A 25,874-nucleotide genomic window follows, 5' to 3' on the forward strand; every position below is an offset into this window, starting at 1 on the left:
GTAGAGATGATGAAGAGGAGATGATGAAGAGGAGATGATGAAGTGGAGATGATGAAGAGGAGATGATGGAGATGATGAAGAGGAGATGATGGAGATGATGAAGTGGAGATGATGAAGAGGAGATGATGGAGATGATGAAGAGGAGATGATGGAGATGATGAAGTAGAGATGATGGAGATGATGAAGAGGAGATGATGAAGAGGAGATGATGGAGATGATGAAGAGGAGATGATGGAGATGATGAAGTAGAGATGATGGAGATGATGAAGAGGAGATGATGGAGATGATGAAGAGGAGATGATGGAGATGATGAAGAGGAGATGATGGAGATGATGAAGTAGAGATGATGGAGATGATGAAGTGGAGATGATGAAGAGGAGATGATGGAGATGATGAAGAGGAGATGATGGAGATGATGAAGTGGAGATGATGAAGAGGAGATGATGAAGTAGAGATGATGAAGAGGAGATGATGAAGTGGAGATGATGAAGAGGAGATGATGGAGTGGAGATGATGAAGAGGAGATGATGGAGATGATGAAGTAGAGATGATGGAGATGATGAAGAGGAGATGATGGAGATGATGAAGAGGAGATGATGGAGATGATGAAGTGGAGATGATGAAGAGGAGATGATGGAGATGATGAAGTAGAGATGATGGAGATGATGAAGAGGAGATGATGAAGAGGAGATGATGGAGATGATGGAGATGATGAAGTAGAGATGATGGAGATGATGAAGAGGAGATGATGGAGATGATGAAGTAGAGATGATGGAGATGATGAAGAGGAGATGATGGAGATGATGAAGTAGAGATGATGGAGATGATGAAGAGGAGATGATGGAGATGATGAAGTAGAGATGATGGAGATGATGAAGAGGAGATGATGGAGATGATGAAGAGGAGATGATGGAGATGATGAAGTAGAGATGATGGAGATGATGAAGAGGAGATGATGGAGATGATGAAGTGGAGATGATGGAGATGATGAAGAGGAGATGATGGAGATGATGAAGTAGAGATGATGGAGATGATGAAGAGGAGATAATATTTGCATCCCCTCACCAAATGTAAAATTTTCAATGCCTTTGTAGATCTTTCCAAAAAATTCTCTGGCAGGTTGGTCTGCACTATGGCTCACCAAGAACTGTTCCAACACCTTGTGTGCTTTTAAAAATTTTTATAACAGAGCAATAGATCAGGTGATTGTTGGTGGCCAGAACTCTTTTTTTTTTTTTTTTTTTGTAATTTATGACGCCTCATTTTCCTTTTCAGAATCACCAACTCATTAGACTACAAGTTTCTTCTCCAACAGCAGGAGATTCAAAACTTCCACAAAGCTCAAGACTGAAAACATTCCTTAGCTAAAACATGCTGATGACTCATACATCTAAAGCTAATCATCCAGAAGATATAGGATCTCTACCAGTGGATGAAGAACCCCTAGTTAGAACATTCCTCCTTTTCCATCTCTGATCTGCTTCCAGTCACAGGAACACACACTTCAGATATTTCAGCCACTTCTCAGAAGATAGTGTGATATTGACTAGGGATGCACCGAATGTTCGGCAACCGAAATTATTCGGCCGAAAATAGCAAAAAAAAAAGCATTTTCGCTGTTCGGCCGAATAAGTGAAAAGGCAGAATAAATTTGACCGAACAATGACGTGTTTAATGTCGCGCCAAATAGCCTAGCAACCAGAGTGAGATGTGCGAATTTCACGACCTCCAATTCCCGCAGCACGCTCAGAGCGATGAGGGGGCGCGCGCATGAACGTGCTACGTGCACGAGCGCACGCTCTTCGGATGTTGACAACCGTGACATTGTTTACTGTGGACACGTGCATTTGTTTTGTTTCTGTTCCGGAGTATTCGGTCACGTCGCGAGACGTAAGGGAGTAGAGTACAGAAGCAGGTAAAGACGTATTTATTTAAGGGCAGGCAGACAAATCCAAATCGTAATCCAAAAAACTTAGTCACAGAAAACAGGGTCAAAACACAAAACAAGAAACATGAAGTAGTACTATGGACTGGGAGCGGAGACACCAGCGGGGACTAAATGAACTGATCTATAGTTTAAACGAACTAAATCTATCAAGGAACAGAACATGAACAACGTATCTAACTCTACTATATCTACTCTAATACTCGGCGAGGTGTACAGGGACGCGAGCGGTATATATCCCCAATATCATCAGCCCTATAGAACCCAATAGAACCAGCTTCTGCACTCTTCTCAATGCACTTTTTAATGCACTTCTTTATTGTAGTCTACAGAGTGTTCCGTTCTTTCAGCAGTCAGTCACAGGCCGAACATCGGCTATTCAAGGGGCTCAAAGATGACCACATCAAAATATTTTTATTTTACTCATTTATTTATTTAAAGTTATATTGTGCCTTGTTGGTAGCCTGTGCCTGCTGGAATGAAAAAAAATGTTCAATATTTAGAAATTGTAGTTTTTGTAATTGATTTTTTTTTTATTTAAAAATCAAGACAAAATAGTAAAAAGCACATTTTGACTATTTAATTTATGCAATGGTGAAAAAAATGGAAAAAACCGCAAAAAAACGTGTTCGGTATTCGGCCAAGTTTTTTTATTATATTCGGTTTTGGCTTCGACCAAGAATTTTCATTTCGGTGCATCCCTAATATTGACCATGACATCCAGAATGTCAGATCAGGAAAATAATCAATGATCAGAGGATTTGAAGGCCAGAGTGAGAAGCCAGGAGTTTGACATCAAGTACAAACACAACTCGGGTTTATGGTGTGTGTAGAAAGTTTTCTGAGCATCCTGGAGAATTTGCCACAGTTCTTCTGGTGTCACTAATTTGATCAACATTATATTAAACCAATGCCCTGTGTGTGCGTGTTTGTCTGTTTGTTTGTTTGTGTGTGTGTGTGTGTGTGTGTGTGTGAGACAGAGAGAGAGAGAGAGAGAGAGAGAGAGAGAAAAAGACAGACTCACCCCAGGATGTGTTCACACACCAGTCTGCAGTAGTCAGAGTGTGAGCTGGTGATGAGCAGCAGGACCTTCCCACTTTCTTTCAGGTTCCTCAGCCATTGACACACTGATTCAGGACATGACTGTAGATATCGCTCTGTATCACGTTTCACACTAGGGAAGTACCACCCAGAGTCCTCTGTACATGCGTACACACACACACACACACCCCAAAGAGCAGCGGATCATAAACAAACCCTTAATATAGTATAAAAGTGGACTGTGTGCTGCCACCATGTGGCAGCGAGAGAGAACTGCAGCCAAGTCAGCACTAATATAATATAATATAATCTGTTTATAAACAACAGTCTGATTAAAGATCTTTTTTTCCATTTAGTACCTCCCTTCAGAAGCTACATAAGATATTTACGTGTTTCCCAGAAATAATAACAATTTACCCCGATCATCCTGTTCAATAGTTTACACCCCCCTGGCTCTTGTATTGTGATACCTTCTGGAGCATCAGTGAATGTTTGCAGATTTTGTAATAGTTGTGTACGAGTTCATCAGTTGTCCTCATTGTGAAAAGATGGATCTCAGCAAAATATAGCTGCTATTGGAAAGGAGTCAAATATGCAGAAGATGCTAGAAAAGTAAAGTGTTGTATGTATGTGCAGGACCTGGAGGATTTTTCTGAAGAACAGTGTGCAGTTTAACTGCTCAGGACAAAAAAGGGACTCATGAACAACTCTCACAAAACATAAACACAGTCGCTGATCCTCCAGGTAACGACACACAGTATTAATAATCAAGTGTTTTTGAATCAAGGAATCAAATTGTTCATTTGTGTAAATTCAGTTATTATTGTGTCTTGTGGATTATATGTAAACATCTGTTATGTGAAATAGCTTCTTCAGGGCAGGACTAAATAAACAACTAAATGCAACTTTTATGATCCCTCATTTATTTTAATTATGAACATTTTGTAGATTCTGCAAGGTGTATGTAAACTTATGACCTCAAATGTAAGTACTATTATTTTTAAATGGAAGTCTAGGAGCAACAACAGCTCAGCTACGAAGTGATAGACCACGCAAACTCACAGCGCAAGACACCGCATGCTGAAGCATGAAGCTCATAAAAATCACCTATTCTCTGTTGCATCGCTCAGTACAGAGCTCCAAACTGCCTCTGGAAGCAACATCAACACATCAGGAGCGTCAAGAAATGGGTTTCATGGCCGAGCAGCTGCACACAAGCCTAAGATCACTGTGCACAATGCCGAGTGTGAGCTGAAGTGGTGTAAAGCACCAACACTGGACTCTGAAGCAATGGAAACATCTCTGGGGTGATGAATCACGCTTCGGGTAGATCTGGGAGTCTGATGGATGAATCTGCCAGATGCCAGGAGAACCCTACCTACTGGAACACAGAGTGCCTACAGTAAAGTGTGGTGGAGGAGGGATAATGGTCTGGGGCTGTTTTTCAGGGTTTGGTCTCCTCAGATCCAGTGAAGGATAATGTTAAAGTGAATACATCATATAAAGACATCTTACACATTTGTGTGCTTCAAACTTCATAGCAACATTCTGGGGAAGAACCTTTTCCTGTTCCAGCATGACAACGCCCCTGTGCACAAAGCGAGCTCCATGAAGACGTGGTGTGAAAGTTGGAAGAAGGTAGAAGAACTCGAGTGTCCTGCACAGAGCCCTGACCTCAACCCCACTGAACACCTCTGTGATGAACTGGAACTGGAGTCTCCTCACATCATCATCAGCACCTGACCTCAACCTCACTAACACTCTTGAAGCTGAATGAACACTAATAACCACAGCCACGCCCCAAAATCCCCAAAATCACACTCACAAATCCCCACAGCCAACCCCCAAAATCACACTCCCTACTCCCCACAGCCACGCCCCAAAATCACACTCACTAATCCCCACAGCCAACCCCCAAAATCACACTCCCTACTCCCCACAGCCACGCCCCAAAATCACACTCCCTACTCCCCACAGCCACGCCCCAAAATCACACTCACTAATCCCCACAGCCAACCCCCAAAATCACACTCCCTACTCCCCACAGCCACGCCCCAAAATCACACTCCCTACTCCCCACAGCCACGCCCCAAAATCACACTCACTAATCCCCACAGCCACGCCCCAAAATCTAGTGAAAAGCCTTCCAGAAGTGTGGAGCAACAGTGAAGGGTGAATAAATCTGCAATGAAATGTTCAACAAACACATACTATATGGGTATGATGGTCAGGCTTGCACATACTTTTTGTCTTATAGTGTACACTAACCTGCCTCACTCACTGTCTCACTCACACAGTGCCTCCACTCCACTTCAGTCAGGCAGAGTAAGCAGCAGGGGGCGCTCCTGTTAAAACACTGATTCCATCAAATTCTATGTGTGTGTGTGTGTGATGTAATCTGTGTGTGTGTGCATGTGATGTTATCTGTGCGTGTGTGTGATGTTATCTGTGCGTGTGTGTCTGTGTGTGCTGTTATCTGTGTGTGCGTTTGTGTGTGTGTGATATTATCTGTGTGTGTGTTGAGGTCAGTACAGAGTGAACAGGTTCCACAGTAATGAGTGTCATTTCCTCCGTTTGAGCTGTAAACAGTAAAATATGTAGAGTATGGATATTTAAACAGTGCTGTGACCGCCATCTGAACCACATCATCTCCATCTCACATCATCTCCTACACACATCAGTGAGTCAGACAGAGAGAGAGAGACAGGTATACTGAGAGATAGACAGCTCCACAACTACACCTACACACATCAATGACTGAGCGACAGAGAGTGAGAAGAGTGCATGTGGAGCAGTGGGACAGTCAGAACCAAACCCAGTCCAGATTACACTGCTACCGGGCCCTAAACAGAGGATGGACTGGCAGGATATCTCTTCACCATCAGAGATATAAAGCAGAGACAGATCCTGACCAAGTACGGGCTGAGTGAACCTGATACACAGGAGAACCTGATCCACAGGAGAACCTGTAACAGGAGAACCTGATCCACAGGAGAACCTGTAACAGGAGAACCTGTAACAGGAGAACCTGATACACGGGAGAACCTGTAACAGGAGAACCTGATACACAGGAGAACCTGATACACAGGAGAACCTGATACACGGGAGAACCTGTAACAGGAGAACCTGATACACAGGAGAACCTGATACACGGGAGAATCTGATACACAGGAGAACCTGATACACGGGAGAACCTGATACACGGGAGAACCTGTAACAGGAGAACCTCATACACAGGAGAACCTGTAACAGGAGAACCTCATACACAGGAGAACCTGATACACAGGAGAACCTGTAACAGGAGAACCTGATACACAGGAGAACCTGATACACAGGAGAATCTGATGCACAGGAGAACCTGTAACAGGAGAACCTGATACACAGGAGAACCTGATACACAGGAGAACCTGATACACGGGAGAATCTGATACACGGGAGAACCTGTAACAGGAGAACCTGTAACAGGAGAACCTGATACACAGGAGAATCTGATACACAGGAGAACCTGATACACAGGAGAACCTGTAACAGGAGAACCTGATACACAGGAGAACCTGATACACAGGAGAACCTGTAACAGGAGAACCTGAGACACAGGAGAACCTGATACACAGGAGAACCTGTAACAGGAGAACCTGAGACACAGGAGAACCTGAGACACAGGAGAACCTGATACACAGGAGAACCTGTAACAGGAGAACTGCCCAGAGAACAGAGACTGTGTGCTCAGTGTAGGAGCGGTGAGGTCGAGACAGAGCTGTGAAAAACATCAACACAAAACAACACCTTCAGTGAAAATATCCCACACAAAAAAACACATTTCTGCAAATGAAGAGAAGAAGAGAAATTAAAGATGATCTCAGGATGCTTCGATACTTACCTGTCAGGGTGTTGTTGTTGTTGTTTGCTTGTTATGTTTATTGATTATTATGTTTATGCAGAAATGCAGATATTTGTGTATAATTTGCTTTGGCAACATTGTGACTTATAACAGTCATTAATAAAGTACTGCTGAATTCAACTGAGAGAGAGCGAGAGAGAGAGAGAGAGAGAGAGAGAGCGAGAGAGAGAGACAGAGAGCAAGAGAGAGAGAGACAGAGACAGAGAGAGACAGAGAAACAGAGTGAGAGAGAAACAGAGTGAGAGAGAAAGATAGAGTGAGAGAGAAAGACAGAGAGAGAGAGCGAGACAGAGTGAGAGAGAGTGAGTGAGAGAGATAGAGAGAGAGACAAACCGACAGAGAGAGAGAGAGAGAGAGAGACAGAGAAACAGAGTGAGTGAGAGAGACAGAGAGACAGAGAGAGCGAGACAGAGAGAGAGTGAGAGTTATACAGAGAGAGAGTTATACAGAGAGAGAGAGACAGTTCTGTAGTGTTGCATGCCACAGAAACATTGAGATTGTAGGGAAATAAACACACACCAAATAAACCACCCTGCGTGCACACACACACACACACACACACACACACACACACACACACACACACACACTTAAGGCTCAAAGGCCGTGTTAAAGATCTGCTAAAATTGTGTAAAATGTTGTCCAAACAAGTTCAAAGAGAACATCAACAATATTTACATCAACACGCAACGTTATGTTTACAAAAACACACACACACACACAGCCATGCAAGCGCACATGCACACACACACATAAACACACACAGCGTGGATCATGGGTCAGCGTTCCACCATTTGCTACTTTAACCAGTGCACAGAGACACAGCGCTGATCACAGTGTCTGTTACAGAGTTGGATTGCAGATATATTGTATGAAGATACAGTGATGTCTCAAAGCAGCTTTACAGAAATATCAACATGATTGTATATATACACATAAAATATACACATGTTGTGTGTGTGTTGTGTTTGTATGTGTTGATGTATGTGTGTTTGTTGTGTGTAGTGGGTGTTGTGTTTGTATGTGTTGTGTATGTATATGTGTTGTGTGTGTGTTGTGTTGGTGTATGTGATTGTTGTGTGTGTTGATGTATGTGTGTTTTGTTGTGTGTGTGTTGTGTTGTGTTTGTATGTGTTGTGTATGTATATGTGTTGCGTGTGTTTTGTTGTGTGTGTGTTGTGTTTGTATGTGTTGTGTATGTATATGTGTTGCGTGTGTTTTGTTGTGTGTGTGTTGTGTTTGTATGTGTTGTGTGTGTATGTGTGTTGTGTGTGTATGTGTTGGTGTATGTGTTTGTTGCGTGTGTTTTGTTGTGTGTGTGTTGTGTTTGTATGTGTTGTGTGTGTATGTGTGTTGTGTGTGTATGTGTTGGTGTATGTGTTTGTTGCGTGTGTTTTGTTGTGTGTGTGTGTGTTGTGTTGAAAAGAGTAAAAATCACACAGCTTATAAAACCCAGATTGAGTGAGCGATGACATCAACACCCATGTTAAACACATTCATATAAACACACATGAATGAAAATACACTGCTGTGAAAATAACATGTTTCCCTGGCAACACACACACACACTCTCTCTCTCACACACACACAAACACACTCACACACTACAGAGAAGCAGTAAAACCCAGCCAAAAAAATCCTGACACCGCAGATAGACATGGGCCTACACATGCCACCCGAGCCCTCACACTGCTGCTTAAATCTGAACGCCACTTGTCAATGCAATGTCATTCTAAATATCATTATTTCCATCATAAATGGATAAACAGAGGTTTAGCCAAAAAATATCTTTCTTAAATATAGGTGTGCAACAATTACTGGCACCCTTTTAGTCGATACTTTGTGCTAGCTCGATTTGCCAAGATAACAGCTCTGAGTCTTCTCCTGTAACGCCTGGTGAGGTTGGAGAATACATGGCGAGGGATCTGAGAGCCTTCCTCCATACAGAACCTCTCCAGATCCTTCACATTTCGAGGTCCACGCTGGTGGACTCTCCTCTTCAGTTCACCCCACAGGGTTTCTATGGGGTTCAGGTCAGGGGACTGGGATGGTCATGGCAGGACCTTGATTTTGTGGTCAGTAAACCATTTTTGTGTTAATTTTGATGTATGTTTTGGACCATTGTCCTGCTGGAAGATCAAACCAGCCCCAAAACATTAAAGATCCACCTCCATATTTAACCGTGGGCATGAGGTACTTTTCCATATGGCTACCTCTCTGTGTGCTCCAAAACCACCTCTGGTGTTTATTACCAAAAAGCTCTGTTCTGGTTTCATCTGACCATAGAACCCGATCCCATTTGAAGTTCCAGTAGTGTCGGCACACTGAAGACGCTCGAGTTTGTTTTTGGATGAGAGTAGAGGCTTTTTTCTTGAAACCCTTCCAAACAGCTTGTGGTGATGTAGGTGACTTCAGATTGTAGTTTTGGAGACTTTCTGACCCCAAGACACAACTAACATCTGCAGTTCTCCAGCTGTGATCCTTGGAGATGTTTTATACACTCGAACCGTCCTCTTCACAGTGCGTTGAGACGATATAGACACACGTCCAATTCCAGGTCGATTCATAACATTTCCAGTTGACTGGAACTTCTTAATTATTGCCCTGATGGTGGAAATGGACGTTTTCAATGCTTGTGTTATTTTCTTATAGCCACGCCCCATTGTGTGAAGCTCAACAACCTTTTACTGCACATCACAGCTATATTCCTCGCTCTTACCCATTGTTATGAATGACTAAGGGAATTTGGCCTGTGTGTTACCTCATATTTATACCTCGTGTTCCTAGTCACCCAGGTGTACTAAAAATAATGTTCAAATATATTTTTCTCATATGAATTTATAAGAGTGCCAATAATTGTTGCACACCTATATTTAACAAAGATTTTTTTTTTGATAAACCTGTTTTGTGTTTGCAATTCTCCATGAGAGCAGAGTATTTATGTGCATTCTTTAAACAAAAGATTAAAAGGTTAAACAATAAAGACAATTTTTCACAGGCTTCTTTGCTCATATTTACCAAGGGTGCCAATATTAGTGCAGGGCACTGTACATACTGTATATATATATAGTATTAACTGTTGTATCTGTTTGCATCTCTTCCAGTAAATAATATATATAGAAAATGTGTATATATAGAAGTATATATAAATGCAAATATTGTAGAATTCTAGTTGTTATCGTAATCATTTGGTAATCCCCATTAGTCGGTGCGCCAGGGCACTCGCCCAATCCCACATACGGATAATCCAGCCTTGACTACAGTGTCAGCCATTTTACCCATAATGCACTTTGGTGTGGTGTGTGTTTTTGTGTGTGTGTGTGTGTGTGTGTGTGTAAAGATAAAACAGTGTTATCAGGACCATAGAACTGGTGGTCACATGGTTTTAGTGCTAATTTTTTATGCTAATTTCTAATTAGCTCAGGAGCTAGCAGGATAGTGAATATGAAGTCTTGTGTTTGATGCAGTTTGTATGCAAGACTGTACTTTAAATAAGGACACTTCTACCACTCAGTGGTGTTTGGGGTGCGGCGTGCTGCTATAAACAGCAGTGCATTGTGGGTAATACTGACTCGTTAACTCTGTTGAGAAAGGCGTGTTCAGAACATAATTAACAATCTGCACCATCAAAGAACTTCTAACAGACAATAAACACTGACTTACACAGCGCAGACAGAGATAACGCTGTGTACACTATGATTATACACACACACACACACACACACACACACACACACACCAAGGCGCTAGCCTGCCATCGGGTTCAACTTGGGGTTCAGTGTTTTGTGGAGGCATGTAGGCCGGGAATCGAACCTCCAACCGTATGATTAGTGGACAAGCCGCTCTACCACCTGAGCCACAGCCGCCCCATTAGTATTTGGACAGTGACAGTTTTGATAATTTTGCCTCTGTACACCACCACAACGGATTTGAAATGAAGCAATCAAGATGTGATTGAAGTTTGGAAGCTCAGCATTTGGTGATGTCCATGTGTTCCAGATTACAGGATTTTCATCAAAGTATTAAAAATAATCCTAATATTTATGATTATGTTAGTTTGTCCAATTACTTTTGAGTCTGTGAAAATAGAGGGACTTTGCTATAATGAGGAACATCACGACCCATGAGGAATGGTCGAGCATCGGTTTGTGAATGAAGGGCAGAGTCAGGGAGAATGAGCAGTAATGAACAAACGCTGCCACCTGTGTGTTATTAATGTAATTCTATTTATTGTGTGTGTGTGTGTTTATCACACCTGCTCCCACCTCCTTGATTCCCATCTACCCACCCAGGTATCATGTTCATGTGGAAACATCTGAAACACGGTGACACACAACTGTGTTTAAATGGGTGCAGTGGGTATTCTGGGTGCAGTGGTTATTCTGGGTGCAGTGGGTATGCTGGTATTCTGGGTGCAGTGGGTATTCTGGGTGCAGTGGGTATTCTGGGTGCAGTGGTTATTCTGGGTGCAGTGGGTATTTTGGGTGCAGTGGGTATTCTGGGTGCAGTGGGTATTCTGGGTGCAGTGGGTATTTTGGGTGCAGTGGGTATTCTGGGTGCAGTGGGTATTCTGGGTGCAGTGGGTATGCTGGTATTCTGGGTGCAGTGGGTATGCTGGTATTCTGGGTGCAGTGGGTATTCTGGGTGCAGTGGGTATGCTGGTATTCTGGGTGCAGTGGGTATTCTGGGTGCAGTGGGTATTCTGGTATTCTGGGTGCAGTGGGTATTCTGGGTGCAGTGGGTATTCTGGGTGCAGTGGGTATGCTGGTATTCTGGGTGCAGTGGGTATGCTGGTATTCTGGGTGCAGTGGGTATTCTGGGTGCAGTGGGTATTCTGGTATTCTGGGTGCAGTGGGTATTCTGGGTGCAGTGGGTATTCTGGGTGCAGTGGGTATTCTGGTATTCTGGGTGCAGTGGGTATTCTGGGTGCAGTGGGTATTCTGGGTGCAGTGGGTATTCTGGGTGCAGTGAGTATTCTGGGTGCAGTGGGTATTCTGGGTGCAGTGAGTATTCTGGGTGCAGTGGGTATTCTGGGTGCAGTGAGTATTCTGGGTGCAGTGGGTATTCTGGGTGCAGTGAGTATTCTGGGTGCAGTGGGTATTCTGGGTGCAGTGGGTATTCTGGTATTCTGGGTGCAGTGGGTATTCTGGTATTCTGGGTGCAGTGGGTATTCTGGGTGCAGTGGGTATTCTGGGTGCAGTGAGTATTCTGGGTGCAGTGGGTATTCTGGGTGCAGTGAGTATTCTGGGTGCAGTGGGTATTCTGGGTGCAGTGAGTATTCTGGGTGCAGTGGGTATTCTGGGTGCAGTGGGTATTCTGGTATTCTGGGTGCAGTGGGTATTCTGGTATTCTGGGTGCAGTGGGTATTCTGGGTGCAGTGGGTATTCTGGGTGCAGTGGGTATTCTGGTATTCTGGGTGCAGTGGGTATTCTGGTATTCTGGGTGCAGTGGGTATTCTGGGTGCAGTGGGTATTCTGGTATTCTGGGTGCAGTGGGTATTCTGGGTGCAGTGGGTATTCTGGGTGCAGTGGGTATTCTGGTATTCTGGGTGCAGTGGGTATTCTGGTATTCTGGGTGCAGTGGGTATTCTGGGTGCAGTGGGTATTCTGGGTGCAGTGGGTATTCTGGTATTCTGGGTGCAGTGGGTATTCTGGGTGCAGTGGGTATTCTGGGTGCAGTGGGTATTCTGGGTACAGCAGGTATTCTGGGTGCAGTGGGTATTCTGGTATTCTGGGTGCAGTGGGTATTCTGGGTGCAGTGGGTATTCTGACTTGTGTGGACTCTAATATAGAGTAGACCGAGTGCAGTGGATTGTGGGATTTCATGAGTGTGCTGGAGTTTCTCCAGTCAGTGTTGAGACACAAATACAAACCAGTAGAAACCTAAAATAGTGCACTACATAGTGAGAGTAATGTGGATTGGGACACAGTGCAATTATAACCACACTGAGGTGCGGCTTGTGTAAAAAAGGAAGTGTTTTTTTGCTGAACGGTTTTAGAGCTGACTGCAGAAGGATGTAATGATATAATGGTATAATGATATAATGATAATGTAATTAAAGCATGAAGATTCAGCACTGTTCATTATAAAAACATTAGAGTGCTTTCCACAGATGACACACACCTTCCTTAGTGATGTGTGTATTTCTGGAAGAAAAAAAAACAACAAACACATGACTTTATAATAACTTTATCAGCATTTTGTCTGCTGTGTGCTTTGTTTGATACTCTGCTGAACAGAACGATGGGATTGCGTTCTCTGCTCCACACACTGATACGGACGGTCAAAATTCTGCCTAGGACTGACGATAAGTCCCCTACGTCCTCTTAAAGAGAGTGCAGTGGCAGTGGGAGGATATTCTGATGCATCCAAAATAATAAACAATAAATAATATATCATCATGTTACAGTTGAGTCTCTGTACCTGAGCTTCAAGTCATTTTTTCCACCACAATAATCCTGGTAACTTTAATTTATATTAATTATCTCCAAATCTTTAAAGTGTGTGTGAAGTTGTTTGACTCTGGTAAAATACAGAATACACACCTGCATTTCTTAATTAAATAATATTAATAATATTACTATGGAAGAGAGATTTATTAGAGGAGTTGTGTTCGTGTAAAGATGTATTGAAATAAAAACTAAAAGTTCACCGAGTGGAAAGCACAATAAGGCTAAGAATTTTTCTGAAGCAGAAACTGAAGTAACTCATACTTACGGAAATAAAAATAAATATTATGTAGCGCCTGAAAAGGTCAAAATAAGGAGAGAAATTGCGGAGGTGAAATTGTTTTTTGTCCGTTTTCTGTGAATAAAAACCATTTTGGTGTGAAATTTTACTGCAATTTGTATCTATTCAAAACATCAGTCACATGGAGACAAACACTATCAGTATAACAGCTTTAACTTAAAAATACACACACACACACACACACACACACACACACACACACAAAGATAATGTGTTCAGAATTCAGGGTAATATATTTAAACTTGAGTCCCAATAACCCGTGTAAGTGCACACACACCCAGCGTTTATGTAGCTTAGGCAGCTGTTAGTGGTGCAGCAGCTTTATTAAAGCACTAAATCTGAACACACACACACACACACACACACACACACACACACACACACACACATATACCACTGCTAACTTTAGTCTCTCCGCTAAATTGCACACACTTTATCAACCTGCAATTATTTTCCCCATTCAGTTCACAGAGCACACTTGTGTGTGTATGAATGTGTGTGTCCACTTCAGGTCAGAACTCAACACAATCACGTAGATGCACGCGAGCGCACGCACACACACACACACACACACGGAGGAGTTCATGACCAGCTCTCATACACAGTCCAGAAGGGAACAGTTAAACACACAGCTCTGAGCAGCAGAATTAGTATTTTATTTAGGTCATTTATCTAAAGTGTGTAAAAACTGAAATGTGTGTAAAATGTGTAACACCTTTGAAATGAACATACAACTTTGTTCACGTGTTTTATGTAACGTCATGTAACTTTAACACAACCACCAGTGTCTCCACCCAAACTTCCCCGATCACGTTTCCCTTCACGCGGTTTTCGCCCCATGAGCTGTAACTACTTATCTGTGATAATGGAACGAGTGACCCAGAACAGTGGGTGGTGACGGTGTCAGTAGTGCGGTGGGTGGTGGCAAAGGTGTCAGTAGTGCGGTGGGTGGTGGCGAAGGTGTCAGTGATGCGGTGGGTGGTGGCAAACGTGTCAGTAGTGCAGTGAGTGATAGTAACGGTGTCAGTAGTGTGGTGGGTGGTGGTGACTGTGTCAGTAGTGCGGTGGGTGGTGGTGACTATCAGTAGTGCGGTGGGTGGTGGTGACTGTGTCAGTAGTGCGGTGGGTGGTGGTGACTATCAGTAGTGCGGTGGGTGGTGGTGACTGTGTCAGTAGTGCGGTGGGTGGTGGTGACTATCAGTAGTGCAGTGGGTGGTGGTGACTGTGTCAGTAGTGTGGTGGGTGGTGGTGACTGTGTCAGTAGTGCGGTGGGTGGTGGTGACTGTGTCAGTAGTATGGTGGGTGATGTGTCAGTAGTACGGTGGGTGGTGGTGTCGGTAGTGCGGTGGGTGGTGGTGACTGTATCAGTAGTATGGTGGGTGATGTGTCAGTAGTGCGGTGGGTGGTGGTGTCGGTAGTGCGGTGGGTGGTGGTGACTGTATCAGTAGTATGTGGGTGATGTGTCAGTAGTACGGTGGGTGGTGGTGTCGGTAGTGCGGTGGGTGGTGGTGACTGTATCAGTAGTATGGTGGGTGATGTGTCAGTAGTACGGTGGGTGGTGGTGTCGGTAGTGCGGTGGGTGGTGGTGACTGTATCAGTAGTATGGTGGGTGGTGGTGACTGTGTCAGTAGTGCGGTGGGTGGTGGTGACTGTGTCAGTAGTATGGTGGGTGATGTGTCAGTAGTACGGTGGGTGGTGGTGTCGGTAGTGCGGTGGGTGGTGGTGACTGTATCAGTAGTATGGTGGGTGATGTGTCAGTAGTGCGGTGGGTGGTGGTGTCGGTAGTGCGGTGGGTGGTGGTGACTGTATCAGTAGTATGGTGGGTGATGTGTCAGTAGTACGGTGGGTGGTGGTGTCGGTAGTGCGGTGGGTGGTGGTGACTGTATCAGTAGTATGGTGGGTGATGTGTCAGTAGTACGGTGGGTGGTGGTGTCGGTAGTGCGGTGGGTGGTGGTGACTGTATCAGTAGTATGGTGGGTGATGTGTCAGTAGTGCAGTGGGTGGTGGTGACGTGTCGGTAGTGCGGTGGGTGGTGGTGATGGTGTAGGTGAAAGAAGGGCAGCTTCATGGATGGAAAGCCCTTGTGGAATCGCTCCCTAACCCTGAGTGTGAGAAGTGGAGCTGAGCCAAGCAGGATACGAGCACAGACCTCCAACACCAGAACACACACTGGTGGAGTTGTACATGGTCATGGTGGAGACATCCGGGTCACTGCAGCTCGCCCCGACACGCTGCCTGCCCCGGGCCATAATCACGTAAACCTCAGACCTGCCATGAGCACTAACTAGTGAGGAACTGCAGCGTTTGGGACGAAACCCGAGATTTAAGAAGTTAAATTTGCTTACAAACAAAAAAGTAATTAACCGCAATCAGAGAGAGAGAACGTAATGTCTGGAAAGTGAGAGTGGGTGAGTCGAGTTTAAACAACCCCTTCATTTAGCAGATTAAACACTCACATACACACTCACACACTCACACACACTCACACACACTCACACGGCCACATCAAAGAGAAAGAAGATGAGTTCACCAGAAGAATGATTCTGAAACAGAACTGTGTGTGTGAGTGTGTGTGAGTGTGTGTGAGAGTGTGTGAGAGTGTGTGTGTGTGTGTGTTTATAGGAACTAAACAGCCTCATAATAAAATGAACATGTGATGATTTTAACTTTGTGGTCAGGAGTTTTTTCCCCCAAAAGCAGTTGGGAGTTAAATTTGGGATTATTTTTCTAAGTGAATGGAAACAGTGTCTCAGTGTTAGCATAAGGCTAATGCTAACACTGACAGTTAGCTGAGACTGTAACCCTGCTAATGAAAATTCGGTGATCTCTGATGGTCTCTGACTCGTAATGGACCTTAATGGGATTTTCTATTAAACTCCATGAGGAACCACTAGAAATCTCGAGTGATATTTACTGTTTTTATTGTCGTACCTGAGCACAGGTGTCAAATGCTAATGCTAAAACACTGAAATTAGAGCACACAGCTGGGATGTAGAACTGCGTGCTCTTCACACGTCAGCACGGTAAAGTCGATAAATCACACCGCTCAAAGAGAACGCACGGCTACGGGCGCTACACCCACCAAAATGATTTATTGTAATTGCTAGCGTGAAGCTAAATCAGAGTCTCTGCAGTTTCACTGACAGTTCGGTGCACCACAGGATCCGAAAATACCCCAGAGTCCGACCACACGCCTGCCCTTCCCACACTCGGCCAAAATAAACCCCAAACTCCGCCCCCTGGTGGTCCAGACTCCAATCACACGTAAACAAATAATTAAATAAATATAAACGGCGTCAGATGTTACAGCTCGGCTACAAATATCCTCGGGCCGGATTAACCCCAGGATTAAATTAGCTGGTTTAATTTAGCTTCCGGAAAAGTAAAGAGCAGCTGGAAAACAAGACGAGACTGCAGACGGCTGTTTATTTTCCTTCTCAGTCACCAAACACTCTTTATTCACACTTGTACACTAGTGTTAGTCACCTCACCGAGACACGCCCACCTCACCGAGACACACCCACTTTACTGAGAATAACAGCATAATGGAAATTAATTTAATAGTTTAATGAACACGACTGTAAACTGGAGAAGAAGAAAAAATCTGAAATGTTTATGTACAAGAAGAGAATAATCTGATATCTAATAAGCACATCACTACAGCTTGGTTTATTTATTTATCTGCTGCTCAGGGCTCAGATCTTCTTTAATCCTCTTCTGTTCATCACATAATCTGATCTAACACATTCACAGCGCAGGATTAGATCAGATAATAATGGGATCGTCAGCACACTCAGGGAGGAATGAAACCAGGGACTCGTGGAAGAAATGCATTCAGATCGATTTTGTTTTTTAAACTTGTAATATGAAAAGAGAAAGTGACTTTCCACTCGAGCACATGTGAGATGAGAGATTTTAGATTCAGAAGGAATAAAAATGAGTATGATTTGTTTGAATTATTATTATTATTAATAATATTATTATTATTATTATTATGATTATGATTATTTCTTCATGGGGGAGAAGTATCCCTATCATCCACGTGTGTATTTTTACACTGATATATAAACACTTTTTTTATTTTCCTGGACTTATCTGTGTGAAAGATAATAAATCCCTGATGGATATAAAACAGATAAAGGGATTTTGAGATAGTGTTAAGAGACAGTGTTGGATGAAAAAAGAAAAGACACGAGCGCAGTGAGTAAAGACAGAAATAGCTGTGATGCGTATTTATCCTGAATTTCCTTTTCTCAGTGTAATGATAGCTGTGTGTGCGTGGTTATGCTGAGGGAGAGGATAAGTACGGGTCTGAGGCGGGGGGGAAACTCCGCACCATCCTGTTCTCGCCCTCACCACCGACGCTACACCCTTCATTATGTGTGACATCACAGGGGGAGGAGGGGGCGGAGTCAGAGATGCTGAAGAGTATAAAATCTCCTGAATCATATCGACACACACATACGCTCTAATACACGCACACGCGCACACACACACACACACTCCGGACGTGAGGTACAGAGTGTCAGCCTGAGGGTGAGTACACACACACACACACACACACACACACACACACACACACACACACACAGAGTTTGTGCATGTAGGAGGATTAGCTGTGAAGTGACCGTGTCGATACTCAGTTATACAGAGCATGGCGATATTTCAGCTCTGGTTAATGTTAATGTGCTGGTCTCAGGACTCAGGAGAAGGGAGCCTAGGTAGGGCACAGGGATAAAGTACACCTGTGTTCTTCTGGTCAGATTTAAACTAGACTAGTGGGAATGTTTCATTTGATATTTGATAATATGGTGATAAAATATTCTGTGATATATATCACACTGAGGCCATCATCACGACTCCAGCTGTACAGGAATAAACACTGCAGGTGTTAAACTCTGTGCATTTTACTGTGCATGTTATCTCTAAATTAGTGTGTGACCCTCTGCAGCGCGCTCTCCAAGCGACCGTCAGTAATCTAGTGACACTTGAAAACATGAGTGAATGAAGCTAAAACTAGAGAAAATCTGAGAACTACAAACACACACACACACACACACACACACACACACACACACTACAAGCAAGCAGAAGAAAAAAAAACCTATAAAGTAGGGAAGAAGAAAATGATATTTGGGACTAGAGCAGAACACACTCAGAAATCAGGGACTGATAATGCTAATGTAAACACTAATGCTAATGTGTGTGCGTGTGTGTGTGTGTGTGTGTGTGTGTGTTGTAATCAGGTGTAGGGTGAGAGACATGGAGCTGCACACGGTGTGTGTTCTCCTGCTGGTGGTGTGTGTGGGAGCCACACCTGATCGCTACTACGTCAAAAAACAGCAGGTATATCCTGTCAAGGGCCAGGGTGAGTGTACACACACACACACACACACACACACACACACACACACACAGAGTACACTTAAAGTGACGGAGGGGTGAAAGAGAGAGAGAGTAATTATAATGAGTGTGAAGTGAAGCAAGTGATTCTGCAACTTTCCATCAGTGTGTTAATCTGAAACACTTTCACCTGTAAAAAGTCCATAATGCAGCACTGAAATTGTGGTGTGTGTGTGTGTGTGTGTGCGTGCGAGTGTGTGAGTGCGAGTGTATGTGAGAGTATGTGTGAGAGTGTGTGTGTGTGAGAGTGTGTGAGTGTGACTGTATGTGTGTGAGTGTGTGTGTGTGCGCGCAAGAGAGTGTGTGAGAGTGTGTGTGTGCGTGTGTGTGTGTGTGTGTGCGTGAGAGTGTGTGATTGTGTGTGTGTGCGTGAGAGTGTGTGAGAGTGTGTGTGAGAGTGAGTGTGAGTGTGTGTGCGTGTGAGTGTGTGTGTGTGTGTGTGTTCACTCAGGTTAAACAGGTGTGTGAGTGTGTGTACACTCCGCTCCTGCTGAAGTTTCTGTAAATGTTCATCAGAGCGTTGTGCTGACGCTGGAGCAGATAATTATCTCATAAAATCATTTACAAAAAGACTTACAGCCTTCAAATATTTGTGTAAATTACAGAGAGCTTGAGATTATTTCTGGATCTGGAGCGGTAAATCTCGAAACACACGCACACACACACGCACGCGCACACACACGCGCGCTCGGCTTTCCAGCAGCAAATGAGCAGGATGAAGCAATAAACACAATTTACTGGAGAGAATAAAGCCTCCAGATTTACACACAAAACCACAGCGTGGAGGACACACAGTCAGTGACACACACCCTCACAACACAGTCAGTGACACACACCCTCACAACACAGTCAGTGACACACACCCTCACAACACAGTCAGTGACACACACCCTCACAACACACAGTCAGTGACACACACCCTCACAACACAGTCAGTGACACACACCCTCACAACACAGTCAGTGACACACACCCTCACAACACAGTCAGTGACACACACCCTCACAACACACAGTCAGTGACACACACCCTCACAACACAGTCAGTGACACACACCCTCACAACACAGTCAGTGACACACACCCTCACAACACACAGTCAGTGACACACCCTCACAACACAGTCAGTGACACACACCCTCACAACACACAGTCAGTGACACACACCCTCAACACACAGTCAGTGACACACACCCTCACAACACACAGTCAGAGTGACACACACCCTCACAACACACAGTCAGTGACACACACCCTCACAACACACAGTCAGTGACACACACCCTCACAACACACAGTCAGAGTGACACACACCCTCACAACACACAGTCAGTGACACACACCCTCACAACACACAGTCAGTGACACACACCCTCACAACACACAGTCAGAGTGACACACACCCTCACAACACACAGTCAGTGACACACACCCTCACAACACAGTCAGTGACACACACCCTCACAACACAGTCAGTGACACACACCCTCACAACACACAGTCAGTGACACACACCCTCACAACACACAGTCAGTGACACACACCCTCACAACACACAGTCAGAGTGACACACACCCTCAACACACAGTCAGTGACACACACCCTCACAACACACAGTCAGTGACACACACCCTCACAACACACAGTCAGTGACACACACCCTCACCACACACAGTCAGTGACACACACCCTCACAACACACAGTCAGTGACACACACCCTCACAACACACAGTCAGAGTGATACACACCCTCACAACACACAGTCAGAGTGACACACACCCTCACAACACACAGTCAGTGACACACACCCTCACAACACACAGTCAGTGACACACACCCTCACAACACACAGTCAGTGACACACACCCTCACAACACAGTCAGTGACACACACCCTCACCACACACAGTCAGTGACACACACCCTCACCACACACAGTCAGTGACACACACCCTCACAACACACAGTCAGTGACACACACCCTCACAACACACAGTCAGTGACACACACCCTCACAACACAGTCAGTGACACACACCCTCACAACACAGTCAGTGACACACACCCTCACAACACAGTCAGTGACACACACCCTCACCACACACAGTCAGTGACACACACCCTCACAACACAGTCAGTGACACACACCCTCACAACACAGTCAGTGACACACACCCTCACAACACACAGTCAGTGACACACACCCTCACAACACACAGTCAGTGACACACACCCTCACAACACACAGTCAGAGTGACACACACCCTCACAACACACAGTCAGTGACACACACCCTCAACACACAGTCAGTGACACACACCCTCACAACACACAGTCAGTGACACACACCCTCACAACACACAGTCAGAGACACACACCCTCACAACACACAGTCAGTGACACACACCCTCACAACACACAGTCAGTGACACACACCCTCACAACACACAGTCAGTGACACACACCCTCACAACACAGTCAGTGACACACACCCTCAACACACAGTCAGTGACACACACCCTCACAACACAGTCAGTGACACACACCCTCACAACACACAGTCAGAGTGACACACACCCTCACAACACACAGTCAGTGACACACACCCTCACAACACACAGTCAGAGTGACACACACCCTCAACACACTCAGAGTGACACACACCCTCACAACACACAGTCAGAGTGACACACACCCTCACAACACACAGTCAGAGTGACACACACCCTCAACACACTCAGAGTGACACACACTCAGAGTGACACACACCCTCAACACACTCAGAGTGACGCACCCTGTAACATCAAAGTGAGAGAGAATTTAAAAATGTAAAATAGAAGAGTAATATTGATTCTGCGAGTGTTGAAGTAAATCTGACAGGAGTCAGCGATATATCGCTGCGTGAATAGAGCGAGATGTAATTCTCACATTAATCACTGGTTTTATCGAACACAACGGCTTCCGCACTGGTTATTCAGCAGCACAGAGAACAGCACGTGATCCAGCGCACACCCTGTTATTTCACTTTTTATTTTATATCTCATGCTCTGATAGTTACTCGAGTCCTCGGTGTGAAAAACATTGTTTCCTGGACTACAAAGGGACAATATTATTCATTAATAAACATAAATTTCAGCGTGACATATTGTGGCTCCATCAAACAGTCAGATGGTGGCGCCGGACTCAACACCGCTCTTCTGTCAAGCTGATATCACACAAGAGACATGCGCTTAAGATGAAGGTCAGAATCGAGCGTAACTGAGACACGCCTCTGTTTTAGACAAACTCCGCCCCTGTGTGCGTAACTCTCGCGTAACTTCTGAATAGAGCTTAAATCTGTAGTTACATCCGAGTACTGATGTGTGTTCTCAGTATTAAATCCTAACCCCAACTCTATTCATTCAGTAGAGCTCAGTTACACACTCGGCGTGATACACACTCGGTGTGAAATTATCCCAGAATAGAGTCCACATAAACAATACCTTGAAGTGCTGCACAGTTTACTCTGGAAAATTGTCTTAAATTACAGGGTGGTCAGGAGAAATTATACAGGAATGCCAAAAATGAAATGTTTGTGTGAGATTTATCAACAAATCTCCATGACACACACACACACACACACACACACACACACACACACACACACACACACTCGGGTTCCCATTAGGTTTAGACACAATAAAACAGGTGATGTAAACACCTGCGTGTCGCTCTGCGTGTAAACGTGTAAGGTGTAATTTAGAGTTTAGCGATACAGGATGTTAGCCAACACACTTCAAACGCATTTATAAATCGAGCTGCGTAACCACAGGAGCCGAGATGCTTTTAGCTTTAACTGTGACCAGAGAGAAGTGAGAGAAGTGTGTGTGTATCGTCGGACTCTCCTCACACATATGAAACCCCGCGAGATGTAAAACAAACAGCACATACGGTCATCTATTGAATAAATAAACCTCCAATTAGATCATGAATTAATCTCATTTACATACATCACATTAGCATATTAGAACATTCCTGATTTTATCATTAAATCATTCATCTTTAGTTATTAGCATTTCATACGCATATAGAGAGCCACAAATGTTTTCTGAATCACATGAGCACTGACTGCACTTTGATTTCTAATGTCTAAAGCTCAGCTCTTATCATTAATACCTTTCTAACACATCAGTGAGTTTGCTCTACATCTCTACACAGAGGTTCGATTCTCTGAGCTCACACTACCAGCAAGGCTCGTAATTAAAAAATAAATGAGGTCATAAGATTGATCACTACAATCACTGAGGTGTTACGATACTGTTAGCAGTGCTAGAGCGCTAAAAGACAGCATAAAGAACCTTCACGAGGTGAATCTAATTCATGTAAAATATATTCTGTTATTTATGAGACATCTAGCATGTGAAATGATGAAGATGTCCTGGTGTCCCTTCATCTTCCCTAATCATATTTTACTCTTTTCTAGAAGTTTCAGGTGCTCCAGGTATCCCAGGGGAACCTGGCCCCCCGGGTCCACCTGGTCCCCCTGGTGCCCCAGGAATGAGTGTGATGGGACAGCAGGGACCAATGGGACCTCCTGGACCATCTGGACCAGCAGGATATTCTGCACCTGGAAAGCCTGGAAGCCCAGGTGCACCAGGAAAACCAGGTGATAATGGAATGCCTGGAGAAAGAGGACATCCCGGGCCTGTAGGACCCCAAGGAGCAAGAGGAGCTCCAGGAGCCCCTGGCAGCCCAGGTCCGGCTGGTTATTCTGCTCCTGGAAAACCAGGACCTCATGGTCTACCTGGGGCAATGGGGCCTAGAGGAGAACCTGGTGCAAAAGGAATTCCAGGTATTCCTGGCATATCTGGACAGAAAGGTGAACCAGGTCATGGTGTGCAAGGACGTCCCGGTGGACCTGGCCCAGTGGGTCCAATGGGTCCTGCAGGTCAGCCTGGTCAACCAGGAATTGGAAAGCCTGGTGCAACTGGATATCCTGGGGAATCTGGAAAGCCAGGTATGCCAGGTAGAGATGGGGCTCCAGGTCCCATGGGTGCACAAGGCCCAAAGGGAAACACAGGAACTCCAGGAATAGGTGCACCTGGTAAACCAGGTCAGAACGGTGCTCCAGGACTGCCTGGCCCAATGGGACATAAAGGTTTTCAGGGACCAGCCGGACAACCCGGAGCTCCTGGTCTTCCAGGTATTGGCAAATCTGGAGAACCTGGAATTCCAGGACACAGAGGTGCACCTGGTACTTCAGGTACACCAGGACAGAAGGGAGAGCCAGGCGCAACAGGTTTTACAGGTCAGCCAGGTGCTAATGGACCTGTGGGTTCAACGGGTCCACAAGGTGATAGGGGATTTCCAGGTGAGACAGGTCCACAGGGGCCTAAAGGTGATGCCGGTATTATTGGGGCACCCGGTGCAAAAGGTCAAAAGGGAGATCAGGGAGCAATGGGCTTTACAGGTAAACCAGGTATTCCAGGGGCATCAGGTCCACAAGGTCCTGCTGGTGCTACAGGATATCAGGGTCCCAAAGGTGAGCGAGGTTATACAGGGGCACCAGGCAGCCCAGGAGCTATGGGTCCAACAGGCATGAAAGGCCATACTGGTCCACAAGGTATGACTGGTAGCAGGGGTGAAAATGGCCTTCCTGGAGCAAGGGGACCAATGGGGCCAGCAGGACCAACTGGACTCACAGGAGCCAAAGGTAATCCTGGTCTCCCTGGAGCCCCTGGCCCAGCAGGACTTGTAACTAAAGGGCTTTCTGGCCCACAGGGTCCTCCAGGATTCCCTGGTAGCAGAGGTCAGGATGGTCGCCCAGGTCCAGCTGGACCTCCTGGCCCACCTGGTCCACCAGGCGAGATTACTTATTATAACGAGAAGAGCATGCCCATCAAATCCGAGGTGAACTATGTCAGTCACGAGCTTATGAAGCCGCCCATGTCAGCCTTTACGGCTCTTTTGACCAGAGCTTACCCTAATGCGGGAACACCAATTGTGTTCAACCAGATTGTGTACAATGGAGAGAACCACTATGATCCTAGCACTGGGGTGTTTACTTGTCAGGTTCCAGGATTTTATTACTTTGTTTTCCACATGCACGTCAATGGGGCTAACGCCCTGGTTGCACTTTACAAAAACAACGAGCCAGTCGTGTTCTCCTATGATGAGTATAACAAGGGCTTCCTGGACCAGATGTCAGGTAGTACTGTACTCATGCTGCATGTGGGTGATACCGTCTATGTCCAGGTTCCAGATGACCAGTCCAATGGCATCTACGCTGATGATAATGTCCACTGTTCTTTCACTGGTTTCTTGATTGCCTCAACGTGATCGTGATGCCAAATAAATAAAACCTCAAACTTTTAAAGTAAACTATCGGTTTTCTTTAAAAAGTTCTCTTTAAATATTTACTAATAAATGTATTTTGTCACATAAATGTCTGTCCATGTGAAAGATGGAACCCCTTTTTATTTCAAGAAAAAAAAACAACACTGAATTCACTTAGTGCTAAATCAGGAAGATGGTGCTCTGTAGTTGCTTTTAAACATCTGTGTGCTTGTGTCTTCAAAACTTGATTCTTTTTAAAATATGAAATCTCTGGAACACCAAATACTACATGTATAAAAACATACTGAAATAAAAACTGTATGTAATATTAATACTGCACGAGGTGTCTCATGTTATGTACGTCATTGTGATCAACCAAAAATAAAAGTTAAAGTGTCGAGTGTGTCCGAGTGTTCTTCCTGAAGAGTTCTCAGTCACGTTCACTACAGCTGAGACAGTGATGATAAAACTCTCCTGAACTTTTTAATGAATTCATCATTTATTTCCTCTTCATCTAAAAG

At 44.7% G+C, this 25,874-nt stretch overlaps 2 protein-coding genes across 2 annotated transcripts in view; one reads left to right on the forward strand and one right to left on the reverse strand.

Moving 5' to 3' along the window:
• The window catches only part of nt5dc1 (5'-nucleotidase domain containing 1), a 34,018-nt gene that overhangs the window by 5,130 nt on the left and 3,014 nt on the right, over window positions 1-25,874 (reverse strand). Inside the window, exon 7 of the mRNA XM_053641078.1 lies at window positions 2,970-3,144. Coding sequence (XP_053497053.1) covers window positions 2,970-3,144 — 175 coding nt within the window. The remainder of the gene's footprint in view (window positions 1-2,969; window positions 3,145-25,874) is intronic.
• Window positions 18,071-25,751, forward strand: col10a1b (collagen, type X, alpha 1b). Its single transcript, XM_053641059.1, has 3 exons — window positions 18,071-18,173; window positions 18,884-19,005; window positions 23,501-25,751. Exons 2-3 carry the CDS (start codon window positions 18,900-18,902, stop codon window positions 25,354-25,356), a joined length of 1,962 nt encoding a protein of 653 aa, XP_053497034.1. The 5' UTR covers window positions 18,071-18,173; window positions 18,884-18,899; the 3' UTR covers window positions 25,357-25,751.

The sequence above is a fragment of the Ictalurus furcatus genome, chromosome 2 (assembly GCF_023375685.1).
Source record: "Ictalurus furcatus strain D&B chromosome 2, Billie_1.0, whole genome shotgun sequence".
Taxonomy (NCBI): Eukaryota; Metazoa; Chordata; class Actinopteri; order Siluriformes; family Ictaluridae; genus Ictalurus; species Ictalurus furcatus.